Here is a 14,419-nt window from a genome sequence, read left to right as displayed (position 1 = left end):
TTGTCACTATATTATGGGGAGCATAAAGTTGGGGCAGAAGGTTGAATGATGAAGTTAAACAACTTTTCTAGTTTTTGCTGAGTTGAGTCTTTACATAATGCAGGAAATATCATTGCAAAATAGTGTGAATTTCTTTTTTTTTCTTGTTTTGGTTTTTGTTGTTGTTGTTTTGTTTGGGCAATGGGGGTTAAGTGACTTGCCTGGGGTCACATGGTTAGTAAGTGTTATGTGTCTGAGGCCGGATTTGAACTCAGGTCCTCCTGAATCCAGGGCCAGTGCTCTATCCACTGTACCACCTAGCTGCCCCCAAAATAGTGTGAATTTCTAAACCTTTAGATGTATTCAGAGTACAAGAACACACTTCAAAATCAAACATTAATGATTTTTTTATTACCCTCTGCATTGTTATCTTTCCCCAGTATAGCCATGGGTTAACTGACTTAATATTGCCTATAGATAATATCACTCATATCTTTATAGTCATCATTATTCAGGATTTCAATTTAATAGGAATTTTTAAAAGTATCTTCACGATGCTAAGTACTGGGTAAGCTGCAAAGATAAAAAGCCTCTGTAGGAAGTCATTCCCTATGTCTGGGGGACCTTTTACAATTCTGTAGCATTTGCCTTCCCTGCCTTCCTCGAGACTCTCTCCAGCCTCCTACAACTCTGCAGCAGTTGCCTTATCCAAGAGTGGTCACCCTGTGTCCCCACCTTGAAGCAGAACCCCTATACACAACAATAGCCCACCTGGATTCATTCCTCAGTGATTAGTATACTCCCACCCTGTCATATGCTCCCCATCCCAGTAAATTCTGAGTCCCTGACTGCCATTTTTCAAACTCTGTTCTCTACCTTCCACTGACTGCTCCCTTATTCTCAGTGCCTTCGACCCAACCCTTCTCCCCACCACTTCCTTCTCTGAAGCTATACACCTCCTCCATGGTGCCCTCTAGAATACCTGCTCCATAACTAACGAGCTAGCTTTCATCTTAAACCTCTTGTTCCCTGTGTCTTCTTGCATGCACTGGCATCTGGCTGCCCCTTGATGACACAGCTTCCCTGGCCACTTTTTCTGGAACTGGTTTTTCTGTCTAGAACTTTCACCTCTACCTTTTGCCCAGGCAAAACAAAATAAAACAAAACACTGGTCATGGAATACTTCTTGCTCCCCAGTGCTACTTCCAGGTTTCCCTTTGCCATTGTCACTTAGTAATTTGCCCTTTGAAATTCATTCAATCCATTTTTATCACCCAGTCAAGATTCTAGAGGTTTTTGTTCCATTGACTTCCACAACACTGTCCTTCCTTCTTCAGTGAATTCATTGCCTGGCTCATAGCCTTTATCTCCTCCTCAATATCTGCCCTTATACTTGGGAACTTCAACATATGTATTAGTACTCTCTTAAACACTCCGACCTCCCAGTCCCTCAACTTATTCATTTCCAGTGACTTACCCCTCCACTCCATCTCAGTTATACACAGACATAGTCACATCCTTGATTTTGCCATCACCAACAGTGTTCTACTTCCGTTTTCATGAACTCTTAAATTTCTTTATGTGATCATAATCTGTTGTAATTCTTCCTCTCCTTCTGCCTTGTATCTCCTAACCCTGTTTTTCATTCTCATTGTGACTTCTAGATTAGACCAGAGTCTATTCCATCCACCTCTCAATTCTTTTCCTGGCCATCACCCTTGCACTAGCTACACTCTCCTCCCTTCCTCATATTTCCCCCTTGGCAAACCAGTTAAACTCTACAGTATCCTCTTGTCCTTTATTCTATTGAGGGTCATGTCCTGCCAAGCCTCAGTCTTTGATTACTCCCACCATCTTCACCCTTTGCTCCTACTTACATATTGCTGAATGAAACTGGATAAAATCCCAAAGCTGTGCTAACTCAGAGCACTACGAATTTATATCATAAAATCTCAACTGGGCCCTCACTGTAGCAAGACAATCCTTTTATATCTACCTAATTGACTCACTATCCCACTCATCACAGTGGCTTTTCCAAATCTTTTTATCCCTCCTCATACGCCTACCTTCCCCACCCTCTTAACTAAGAATCTTGTGCCTGTATTTCACTAAAAAAAAAAAAATTGAGACTGTTTGCCAAGACCTCTCTCTTCTCCCATCTTCCTTATCTCACATCACTCAAATAAATTCCTTTCATTACTATCTCCTTTCTCACTCCTGTCTCACATGGTGATGTGGCCCTTTTTGTCAAGCCTCTACATGCTTGAATGATCTCATTTCATCCTATCTTCTCCAGTTGATTGCTCCCTCTGTTATCCCTATTTCTTACTTATCTTCAATGTCTCCCAGTCTTCTGGCTGCTTTTCTGCTTCCTGCAAATATATCTATATCTACCTCATTCCAAAAAAAATAAATAAACCCTCACTTGTTCCATCTATCTCTTGTAGATATCATTTCATATCCCATCTCCTTTTTTTGGTAGCTAAACTCATTGATAAGACCATCTACAAAAGGTTCCTCTTCCACACCTCTTCTCTTAACTCTCTGTAGTCTGGCTTCTGACCTCATCAGTCAACTGAAACTGCACTCTCCAAAGTTAATTGCCAAAATGAATGGCTTTTTCTCACTCCTTATACTCTTGATCTCTCTGCAGCCTGTAATACTGTTGAACACCCTCTTCATGATAAATCTTCTGGTTCTTCTTCTAAGTACCTGTCCACTTTTTCTCAGTCTCATTTGCTGCATCTTCATCTAGGTCATACCTATTAACCATGTAGATTCCTGCAAAGCTCTGTCCTGGGCCTTTTTCTTCCTCCATCCTATTTAGCTTGGTGATCTCATCAACTTCCATGGATTCAGATATCATTTCAATGCAGATGATTCTGAGAACTATTTGTCAAGCCCTAATCTCTTTCCTAAATTTAATTCTCACGTCTTCAATTGCCTATTGGACATCTCAAACAGGATGTTTCATAAACATCTTAAACTCAACATGTCCAAAACTGTCTTTCCTCCTAAACCTTCCCCTTTTTCATTGTTGAAGGTACCATCTTCCAAAGTCACCTAGGCTGCTTTACAGCCCAAGTGTCATCCTCAACTCCTCTCTGTCACCTCTTATATCCAATCAGTTGCTAAATCCTGTCATTTCTACCTTTGTAATATATTTCATAAACACCCTGTTCTCTATTCTGACACAGCCACCACTCTGGAATAGGCCTTCATTACCTCACATATGAACTACTACAATAGTTTTCTGGTTGGTCTCCCTGCCTCCTCTCTTTCCTACTCCAACCCATCCTCTACTCAGCTGTCAAATTGATCTATCTAACGAGCAAGTCTGACCACATCACCCTCTATTCAGTCAACTACCTCCCCTGCTCCCACCCCCACCTTTCTAATCCACCTAACTCCCTACCACGTGCCCTGTGATCCAGTGATGCTGGCTTCCTTGCTTGTTTTTCACACAATTCTGCCTGAAATCTCTTTCTCTTCATTTCTGTTTCCTGGCTTCCCTGACTTCCTTCAGATCTCCAGTAAAATTCCACTTTCTTCAAGAAGCTTTTCCTTGCCTTCCTTCATCTTACTACCTTCCCTCCAAGGCTACCTACAGTTTATCCCATATATATCCTGTTTGTTGTCTCCTCAGTTAGGCTATGAGTTCTTTTAGAGCAGAGACTGTTTTTTGCCTTTCTTTGTATCTCCAGCAATTAGCACATTAAGTGCACTGCACTTAATAAATGCTTGCTACTGACTTGACACTAGTCACAATTTACAATTCAATAGATGTGTCCTGCTTTACCCTCCCTGACCCCAGCCGCAGCTGACAGCCCAACTAGTAGATTAGCCACCTCCTTTGGACCTTCTCCTTCCCTCTCCTCCCCTAGGTCCAAATATCCCTTCATCTATTGCTTTCCTGTCTTTGTCAGTCTGTTTGGGGGACTGTGAGTTCAAAATTTTCCATGATACTAAGATTTTATTTGCATATTAATATACTCCTTCCTTTTCCAACTAAAATCAGGTTGAGGGTAGTTGACAGGCTTCAAACCCATTGGTGAATTAGGGGAATGCCTACTCTAAGCACTTGCTGAATGGGCAGATGAGAACAACTTGTTCCAGTGACCATGAAGGTGACTGAAGCAAGCACTGTGGAGCACTTAGAGCTTGGCAAGACATCGAAGAAACTAAGGTCATCCACTGCATCTGGCTGTCACCAGTTGTCCTGACTTTTGTCTTACCACTGGACTTTGATGACTCTGAAAGAGAGAGTGAGGCTGACGATTCTTGTGCAACTCTGCTTCACTTCAATCTGACTTATGCACAAGTCATAAAATTACTCATTCATGTCATTGGACTTCTTAAAAAATGAAGGATGGACAACAACAAAGCATACTCTATTGTAATGTGTTTGTTGCCTCCCAAACATGTCTCCCAACTTCCTCCTGTGTATTTCTACCTGGATGGCCTGAAACTTGGCATACCCCAAACCAAGCTCATCCTCTCAAATCTGCCCCTTTTGCAAACTTCTCCATCTTTCAGCATGCCACCATCCTTCCAGGCATCCAGGTTTATAACTTCAGTCATCTCAAACTGTCTCCTCTCCCCCACTTCCATATCTGATCAGTTGCCGAGTCATGCTGATTCCATTACTACCATCTCACCATTGCCAGACACCTTCTGAGTTTAGTTACTTACCACTTCTTGTCTGGACTAGTGTAATAGCCTCCTGTTTGGTCTTCCTGATTCTAGCCTCTTCCTTTACACAGTTGCAAAAATGATCTGCCTAAGGCATAGATCTAACCTGTCATTCCCCTACTCAAGTCCTCAGTGGTTCCCTATTTCCTCTAGAATAAAACATAAAACTTTTTAGCTTGGTATTTAAAGCCCTCTGTAATCTCGCTTCAGCTCACCTCTCCAGCTTTATCCCACATTAATCCTTTTCGTGTACTTTAGCTCCAGGCAAACTGGACTATCTGCTTGTGATGGATCAAATAAGCTATCTCCATTCTCTCCTCCATGCTTTAGCTGGCCCTCATCCTTGGAATTCACTTCCTCAGGTACCTAATAACTTCTGCTGTTAAGCTTTCCTTAATTCCTCTTCTCTCACCACCTCCTTCCCCCAGTTATCTGTAAAGATATTCCTCAAGGTCTTTGATCTTTTCTTTGCCTCTTTCACTCCTTACCCTTTATTAAACTTCCCAATATTTATGTTAAATTGCCATATAAGTTTCTTGAAGACAGAACCTGTTTTGGTCTTTGAATCCCCAAAGCTGGACATAGTGTCTTGCACAGAGTAGGTGCTTAATAATATTTGCTGAATTTAAAGGCTTTCCAGTTAAATAGACCTATGTTGATGTTGTATCTCAGCTGCATTTCCCTGAATGAATAACTAACAAAGCTTCTGAATTATTTCTATATATTATTTCAGTGATTAGGGGAGGACCTTTGGAAAATAATTATCGGTTAAAGCAGTTCCATTTTCACTGGGGAGCAATAAATGACTGGGGTTCAGAACATACTATTGACAGTAAATGTTATCCAGCTGAGGTATGTACTTTATTACTGTGATACTTGAACACAAACTACAAGAAAGTTCTGATGTTTTTAATTCTAAGCAGTTAAAAATAGCCAATCAATTGATAAATAGGAGATGCTGTGACCTAACTTCTTTGTGGGCTGTATTAAATCACCTGAATCTTAAAAATGTAAAAATTGAAGACTACTGAAATGTTAAGTGTTTTGGTGTTGGTTACAATTTGTAGTTAAAATTTCTTGTTGCTGTTGGGGGCAGAGCCAAGATGGCGGAGTGAAAGCAGTGACTTGCTTGAGCTTTCCCTCAAACCCCTCCAAATACTCATTAAAAAATGGCTCTAAACAAATTCTGAAGCAGCAGAACCCACAAAAAGACAGAGTGAAACAAATTTCCAGCCCGAGACAACCTCGATGATTGATCAGAAAGGTGTATCGCACCGGGCTGGAAACACAGTGCAGCACAGCGCAGCGTAGGTGCACAGGCCTCAGCGAACCTGAAGCAGGCCTCAGAGGACTGAATCGCGGGCATCTGTGGAGGTTTCCAGACTCCTCAACCCACTAATACCAAAGGCAACTTAGAAATGGGAAAAGTCTGTTTCTGTCAGTGCTGAGAAAGGAAGGTGGGGTTTCAGCTTCGTTCCCCAAGAGCGTGAGGGGGGGCAGCTGCTTCCCGAGCTTCCAGCCCTCAGACCGAAGGGGAATCCAATGGCTGATCAGAGAGGGATTGCAGGAATCTCTTTGCCAGTGCTGAGGCAGGAATCTCTTGCTTTGCCCGTGTGTGGATCTGGATCACAGTTCTGGGTGGCAGTGCTGGGTTGAGGAGGAACACTGGCGTGGTGGAGCTTGTAGTGGCTGTGGAGAGAAACCTCTCCTCACAGTTACAGGACAGAAAGGAATACTTGTGGTCACAGGCCAGGAAAGGAGTAAACACCTCGCCCCTTATCCATACCACCTTGGAAGAACTGAAAAATTTACAGGTCCCTATGTTACAAGTATCTCTGAAAACAGCTGTACAAACCCTGAAGCTTGGGACAGTACATTCTCCCATTAGATTGGAAGCAGACTTTTACCTTAACAAAGAGTTTAATACTCACTCAAGTAATTGGCGGGATCATGAGCAAGCAGCACAAAAAGAGTCAGACTATATTATCTTACTTTGGTGACAAAGATGATCAAAATATAAAACCAGAAGAAGACAACAAAGTCAAAGCTCCTACATCCAAAGCCTCCAAGAAAAATATGAATCAGTCCCAGGCCTTGGAAGAGCTCAAAAGGGATTTTGAGAAGCAAGTAAGGGAAGCAGAGGAAAAACTGGGAAGAGAAATGAGAGTGATGCAAGAAAATCATGAAAAACAAGTCAACAGCTTGCTAAAGGAGACCCAAAAAAATACTGAAGAAAATTAACACCTTAAAAAATAGCCTAACCCAAATGGCAAAAGAGGTCCAAAAAGCCAATGAGAGAAAATGCCCTAAAAAGCAAAAATTGGCCAAATGGAAAAGGAAGTCCAAAAGACTACTGAAGAAAATACTTCCTTAAAATTAGAATAGAGCAATTGGAAGCTAGTGACTTTATGAGAAATCAAGACACTGTAAAACAAATCCAAAAGAATGAAAAATTAGAAAACAATGTGAAATATCTCATTGGAAAAACAACTGACCTGGAAAATAGGTCCAGGAGAGAGAATTTTAAAAATTATTGGACTATCTGAAAGCCATGATCAAAAAAAGAGTCTAGACATCATCTTTCAAGAAATTATCAAGGAAAACTGCCCTGATATATTAGAAACCAGAGGGCAAAATAGAAATGGAAAGAATCACAGATCTCCTCCTGAAAGAGATCCCCAAAGGAAAACTCCTAGGAATATAATAGCCAAATTCCAGAGTTCCCAGGTCAAGGAGAAAATATTACAAGCTGCCAGAAGGAAACAATTCAAGTACTGGTGGAAACACAATCAGGATAACACAAGATTTAGCAGCTTCTACATTAAAGGACCGCAGGGCATGGAATAAATATTCCGAGGGCAAAGGAGATAGGATTACAACCAAGAATCACCTAGCCAGCAAAACTGAGTATAATCCTTCAGGGGAAAAAATGTCATTCAGTGAAATAGAGGACTTTCAAGATTCCTGATGAAAAGACGCAGAGCTGAATAGAAAATTTGACTTCAAATACAGGACTCAGTGGAACATGAAGAGGTAAACAGGAAAGAGAATCATAAGAGACTTATTAAGATTGAACTGTTTACATTCCTGCATGGAAAGATGAATTTATAACTCATGAGACTTTGTCAGTATTAGGGTAGTTGGAGGAAAAAAAATTTATGTATGTAGATAGATAGATAGATAGATAGATAGATAGATAGATAGATAGAGGCACAGGGTGAGTTGAAGATTAAGGGGTCATATCTGGAGAATAAAATTAAGGGATGAGGAGGATTATACTCGGAGAAGAAGAAAGGGAGAGGTAGAATGGGGTAAATTATCTCACAAAAAAAAAGAAAAGTCTCTTACAGTGGAAGGGAAGCAGGGGAAGGTGAGAGGGAATGAGTAAATCTTATTCTCATAGGATTTGGCTTAAGGAGGGAATAACATACACATTCAATTGGGTATGGAAGTTTGTCTTACCCTACAAGAAAATAGGGGGAGGAGGGGACAAGAGAGCAGGGGGATGATAGAGAGGAGGGCAGATTGGAAAAGGGTGTAATCAGAAGTAAATACTTCTGAGGAGGAACAGGGTCAAAAGAAAGAATAGAATAAATGAGAGGGCAGAAGAAGATTACGGGAAATAGAGTTAATTTTTCACAACATGTCTGCTATGGAAGTGTTTTGCATAACTGCACATGTACCACCTATATTGAGTTGCTTGCCTTTTCAATGAGGGTGGGTGGGGAGGGAGGAAGAGAGAAAATTTGAAATCTAAAGTTTTAAAAACATATGTTTAAAAAAAAATTTTCACATGCTATCAGGAAATAAGAAATACAGGAAATGGAGTACAGAAGTCTATCCTGCCCTATAGGAAAATAGAAGGGGAAGGGGATGAGAGAAGGGGGGAGAGAAAGAAAAGAGAACAGACTAGGGGAAGGGATATTCAGAATGCATGCCATCTTGGGGTGGGGGGAGGGTGAGACGGGTTGAAAATTTAGAACTCAAAAACTCGTGGAAATGAATGTTGAAAACTACAAATAAATAAATTTATATTTAAAAAAATGAACTAGAGAAGGAAATGGCAAACCACTCCAGTATCTTTGCCAAGAAAACCCTAAATGGGATCACAAAGAGTCCAATATGACTGAAAGGACTGAACAAGAACAACATACATATAATGAGTAAAATTTTCCATCTCCCCTAATTTACTTATGATATCATCCTTTATGACTAAATCATGTACTCATTTTGACTTATCTCCGTACATGGTGTGAGATGTTGGTGCATACCTAGCTTCTGCTGTATAAAATATTTTTGGTAGTTTGGTATGGCACTGAATAAATACCTTTTGTAGAATTGTCATTTTTATTATATTGGCTTGGTCTACATATGATCAATTAATATTTCTCTGTTTACATCTACAGGTAGACTGCTAAGTATTTTATATTGTCTGCAGTTATTTTAAATGGAATTTCTATTTCTATCTCTTCCTGCTGGACCCTTGATAACATATGGAATTGTTAATGATTTATATAGGCTTATTTTATATCCTGCAACTTCAATAAAGACATTATCTCAACTAAAAAAAAATTTCTTGTTGCTGTTGTTGCGACCTCTTCTTGAATGTATTTGGGTTTTCTTGGAAAAGATACTGGAGTGGTTTGCCATTTCCTTCTCCAGCTCATTTTTGCAAATGAGGAAACTGAGGCAAACAGGGGTAAATGACTTGCCCAGGGTAACACAGCTAGTAAGTGTGTGAGGCCAGATTTGAATTCAGGAATTCTCCCTGATTCTAGGCCCAGCACTTTATCCACTTCACTACCTACCTGCCTGTAGTTATAATTAGGCAATTCTTTTTTTTTAATTAAATGTTTTCAAGTTCTCTAATGAAGTTTGCCTTAGAAGACCATTATGATTTCATAATGTTTATGTTAAGAAAATAGCTAAGATTCAGCCATAGTAGACCTCTTCTATGTGCAGTGGTTGTAGTTTTAAATATTTTATTGATTTATTTGGACATGAAATTACTTGCCTAATGCCACATAGTGCCAGAATTGAACTTTTCCTGCCTTCTAGGATATATAACCCTTTGAAAAAGAAATAAAGCTAAAGAAGTATCTGTGAAGCAAGTATACAGGTCAGCTTAATAAAGAGATAGAGGAGGCCCTCATTATTTACAGGAGATCCTTTGTAAAGATCTCTGCAAAGAGAAGTTACTATTTCTTTGACAGGTATAGCCCCTTTGTCAGGTATATTTCCCCTGGCCACACTGACTTCAGACCATTTCTTAGCTTGGAGAAAAGGGTGACAGGGGAATGGACCAGCTGCACAACTACATGCATGCATGCATGCATGTGTATACACGCATATGTGTGCATATACATACATGCGCGTTTGTATGTATGCACATAGACACATGCTTGTGTATGTGTACTTATACATGTATATATACACATATATGTACATGTAACTTTTATATAGATACATGTCCTATATTGATAATATAAAACTATATAAATCCAGATATATGGATATATGTTATATATAAAAATATGTAAATCTGCAGACATACAGTTTTATATAGATATATATCTATGTAAAACTATGTCTGTAGATTGTTATAAATTTATATAGAGATATGTATATGTCCATATATTATATGTACACATATATACATATGTGTATGTATGTGTATATGTGTGTATATATCTGTAAACACACACACACATACATACCCTACTTCCATACTGCCACAGTAGTCTCATGAAAACCCTAAGGAGAGGATCTTTGAGATCATGTCATTTACCGCACACTCCTCATTTTATGTGTGAGGAATCTGAGGTCCATGGAAGGTGAATGTGCCCAAGGTCACTCCCGCAACCAAGAAGATACATAAGCTGGAGTAAGATATCGGTCTCTTGGGAAAGCACTGCTTTAAAATGCCTTACAATATTTGTTGATTGAATAGAAAGATACCTTTAAAGGCTATGCTGAGTAATTTTTATTTTATCCTTGAAGTCATGGAGCCACTATAGGTTTTTGAATAGGAGATGACATTGTCTGGTCTGTGCATTAGGAAGATTAAATAATCTTTTTGTTAGGGTATCAAAAAAAATGTTACATTCCATTTCCCTGGCTTATTTTCACCCAGTTTACATGTGCTAAAATCTTCTTCAATGGTATTTCAGTTACATTTAGTACACTGGAATGCAGTCAAATATAAAAGTTTTGAAGATGCTGCAATGGAGGAAAATGGATTGGCTGTGATAGGAGTATTTTTGAAGGTAAAGTCTTACTCATCTGAAATTACTTGTTCAACTATTGAATATAATTCTTTATTTTTCAAAATTGTTGTTTAAGAGAGAGTTTATTTTTTGCCATAGTTTTTATTTTTTTAATTTGTCATTCTTTAGCTTGGTGTGCAGCATAAAGAACTACAGAAATTAGTGGATGCTTTGCCAGCAATCAAACATAAGGTAATATTTAAAATTTTAAGGCTACTAAATATTAAGTGTTTTTGTGTTGGTCACAATGTGCAGTTAGAGCAAAGCAGTTTTTATTTTAAAAAATGAAATATTTTCGAGTTCTCTAACTAAGATTGCCTTAGAAAGCCAAAATATAATTTCATAATGCTTAGGGAAGCAGCAAAACCTTTGCTTTAGTAGGTCTTTTCTATGTGTAAGAGTTCTGTGTGTAACATTTTTCTTGATGCATTTGGACATGAGTCACTCCCCAACAACTTACTTACACTTGCTGTTGTTGTTGTTGTCATTCAGTTGTTCAGTCGTGTCTGACTATTCGTGACCCTGTGGACTTGTCCATGGGGTTTTCTTGGCAAAGATACTGGAATGATTTGCCATTTCCTTCTCCAGGACACATAAGGGTAGGTTTCCATAGAAAAAGTCAAACAAAAGTGCCTACCGGAGTATTGTATGGTCATATTCCTTGAGGGAAAGAAATGTTCTCATTAGTTTTTGTCATGAGATGTTGTTGTTTGTTGTTCAGTTGTTTCAGTCATACCCGACTCTTTGGGATATTCTTGGCAAAGATACTGGAGTATTTTGTCATTTCCTTCTCCAGATGAGGAAACTGAGGCAAACAAGGTTGAGTGACTTGCCCAGGGCCACACCGTTAGTAAGTGTCTAAGGCCAGATTTGAACTTAGGAAGATGAGTCTTCTTGACTCCAGGCCTAGCATTCTATCCGCTGCACTACCTAGCTGCTCCTGTCATAGGATATACAAGTCTTGATTGACTCCTTCCCTCTATATCAATTCATGCCGAATCCTTCATATTTGTCATTCCTTATAGCTCAGTAATATTTCATTACATTTACAGTTTGTTCAGTCTTTCCCCAATCATTGGGTTTATAATTTGTCTTCAGCTTTTTTGATATTGAAATGGTTGTTTTAAAAGCATAGCAACACAGCAGTCGCCTGTCTGCTGCCCTCACTTGATGACATTTTGGTGATTCTCTAATGTAATTTTGTCCTCAGGAAAACTACCCTCTCCTTTCTCCCTTTATAGCTTTGTAGTGAATAGTCATGACAGTAACATACTTTCCTGCCATCTTTTCTCCCTCCAGCTTAGACAGTTGTCTTGTCTTTGTGCTTATTACATTTTTAAAACCCAAAAACTTTTAGTGTCTGGGAAGATAGATGTAACTCTCCTGTTAATACGTGAGCAACTATCTTCTGCCTATCTTTCACAATATAACCATAACTACTTCATTAGAGGGAGTGAATATAAATGTGAATATGATTTTCTTGTAATTAAACCAAGCACAGATACACAGATAGAGATACACAGACAGAGTCTAGCTGTGCCCCTCTTTAGACCTTTTGTTCTGATTTGAGTCTTACTATCTCTCTTTCCTGTGAGCTTCATTGGAGAATTTATTTTTGATCCAGAATCACTTTGGCTGGCTTCCTGAAAAGTCTGTATTTTATCCTGGTTCAGTCTGAGTTGAGGTTACTCACTTGGCTACCTGGTGTATGGATCTTTTTTTCCTTCTAAACTAAATTCTTTAAAAAAAAAACCATACACCTACACAGGCACGTGTGTACATGCACGTATACATACATACATACACACACACAGAGAGAAACAAAAATCGTTTTTTCTCCCTTCAGCTTAGACATTTGTATTGTCTTTATTCTTATTATATTTTTTAAACCCAAAGACTTCTAGTGTATGTTTTTGGAGAAAAAAAATATGTATATAAAGATATATGTCTATATGTATGTGTGTATGTATGTATGTATACACATATACCTCTCCTGTTAGCATGTAAGCAACTATCTGCTATCTTTCCTTGAGTATCCATTTAAGTATGAAAGATGGGGAATATAAATTGATCACTGTGATATCTAATCTATGGTGTGATGAATCATGACAGGATTCTTCAGTATCACTGAATATTGAATGATAAAATAAATAAATTGCTAACATTGACATTTAAATATTTGAAAAAACTTGTTTTACATTAAACATGAAAAGTGTGTCCTCATCAAATATCATATATCCAGTGAATAATCATTTTTTATGGTAAGGCAAATATTGAAAGAATTTTTTCATATCTCATAGGTTTTCAGAGGTTAATAAGAGGTTAAATTGTATATTTTCCCTGGCTTTAAAGTTTTATAGGTCTTTGCATTCTCCTACCCCATAAAGTTAAAGAAATGTGTTAACAGGAAAGTTTTAAAATTTCCTTGCTCCAGATGGGTGGTTCTGTTTTGGGTTGTTGCAAATCTGGATTATAGCAAAGGAACCCAGTGGACCAATTACCCCATCTGTTTCTATTTCCTTCTTGAAAAATAAAAAACATAACTAGTAAGTATCCTAGGCAGGAAATGAATTCAAACCTTCCAGACTCCAAGACCAATTTTCTAACTACTATACTACCTATCTCCTATGGCAGGAAGGGTCCCAAGCACCTGTTTATAGACTCAGAATCATCCCTAAAATCCTAGGAAAATGTCTATACTTGACAGCCCAAACCTGTTCCAAGCACTAAGACCACAATGCATGAGAAGCAATATAGGAGAGTGGCTAGGACACTGTACTTGGAGTCAGGAAATCCCAAGTTTAAATCCTGTCTCCACAATTATGAACTAGTTCTGTATCCACAGTCAAGTCACTAGCCTCTGCAAGAAGGTGGATAATGTATATAAGGAACTTTGGAACCTTAAAGTGTGTATAAATCTCATTTTCTAAACAACATGAGAAAAGTAGAGAAAACCCCCAAATGGATTTTATGCCCCCAAAATCCAACCTCAGAGAATGAAAATTTTGATGATGCTTCTAGTCTGTTTCTGTCTGAGGACTTAATGTGTGGCCCCTATCCAAGGTCCTGATTGCTAACTTCTCTCCTCAGCTGCCGCCAGTCAGTTCTGCTTAAAGTGTGCGGTTTGTCAAATTGATCTTCTTAAAGTTTAAGTCTGATCACGTTTCCCACCCCATCCTCCTGTACAGTCACCTCTATTGGCTCTCTATTGTCTCTAGGATCAAATATAAAATCTTATTTGTCTTTTAAAGCCTTTCATAACCTGGCCCTTTCCTGCCTTTCCAGTCTCCTTACATTTTACTCTTGTCCATCTACTTTGTAATCCACCCTTATTGGCTTCTTTGCTGTTCCTGGAACAAAACAGTCTTCCAACTCCAGGCATTATCACTGGCTGTTCCCCCATGCCTGGGAGCTCTCTCTTTCTTCATTTCCACTGCCTGTCTTCCCTGGCTTCCTTCAGGCCCCTGCTAAAGTTCCACAAA

At 38.9% G+C, this 14,419-nt stretch overlaps 1 protein-coding gene across 2 annotated transcripts in view; it reads left to right on the top strand.

The window, feature by feature from the left end:
* The window catches only part of CA5B (carbonic anhydrase 5B), an 82,093-nt gene that overhangs the window by 55,781 nt on the left and 11,893 nt on the right, over positions 1-14,419 (top strand). For both annotated transcript variants that reach the window (XM_021007406.2, XM_021007407.2), the window contains exons 4-6: positions 5,405-5,523; positions 10,842-10,937; positions 11,067-11,129. In XM_021007406.2, coding sequence (XP_020863065.2) covers positions 5,405-5,523; positions 10,842-10,937; positions 11,067-11,129 — 278 coding nt within the window. The remainder of the gene's footprint in view (positions 1-5,404; positions 5,524-10,841; positions 10,938-11,066; positions 11,130-14,419) is intronic.

This window comes from Phascolarctos cinereus, unplaced genomic scaffold (genome assembly GCF_003287225.1).
Source record: "Phascolarctos cinereus isolate Bilbo 61053 unplaced genomic scaffold, phaCin_HiC Scaffold_726;HRSCAF=1367, whole genome shotgun sequence".
NCBI lineage: Eukaryota > Metazoa > Chordata > Mammalia > Diprotodontia > Phascolarctidae > Phascolarctos > Phascolarctos cinereus.
Note: the sequence above shows the minus strand (reverse complement) of the source record. Positions and strands in the feature narration are given on the sequence as shown.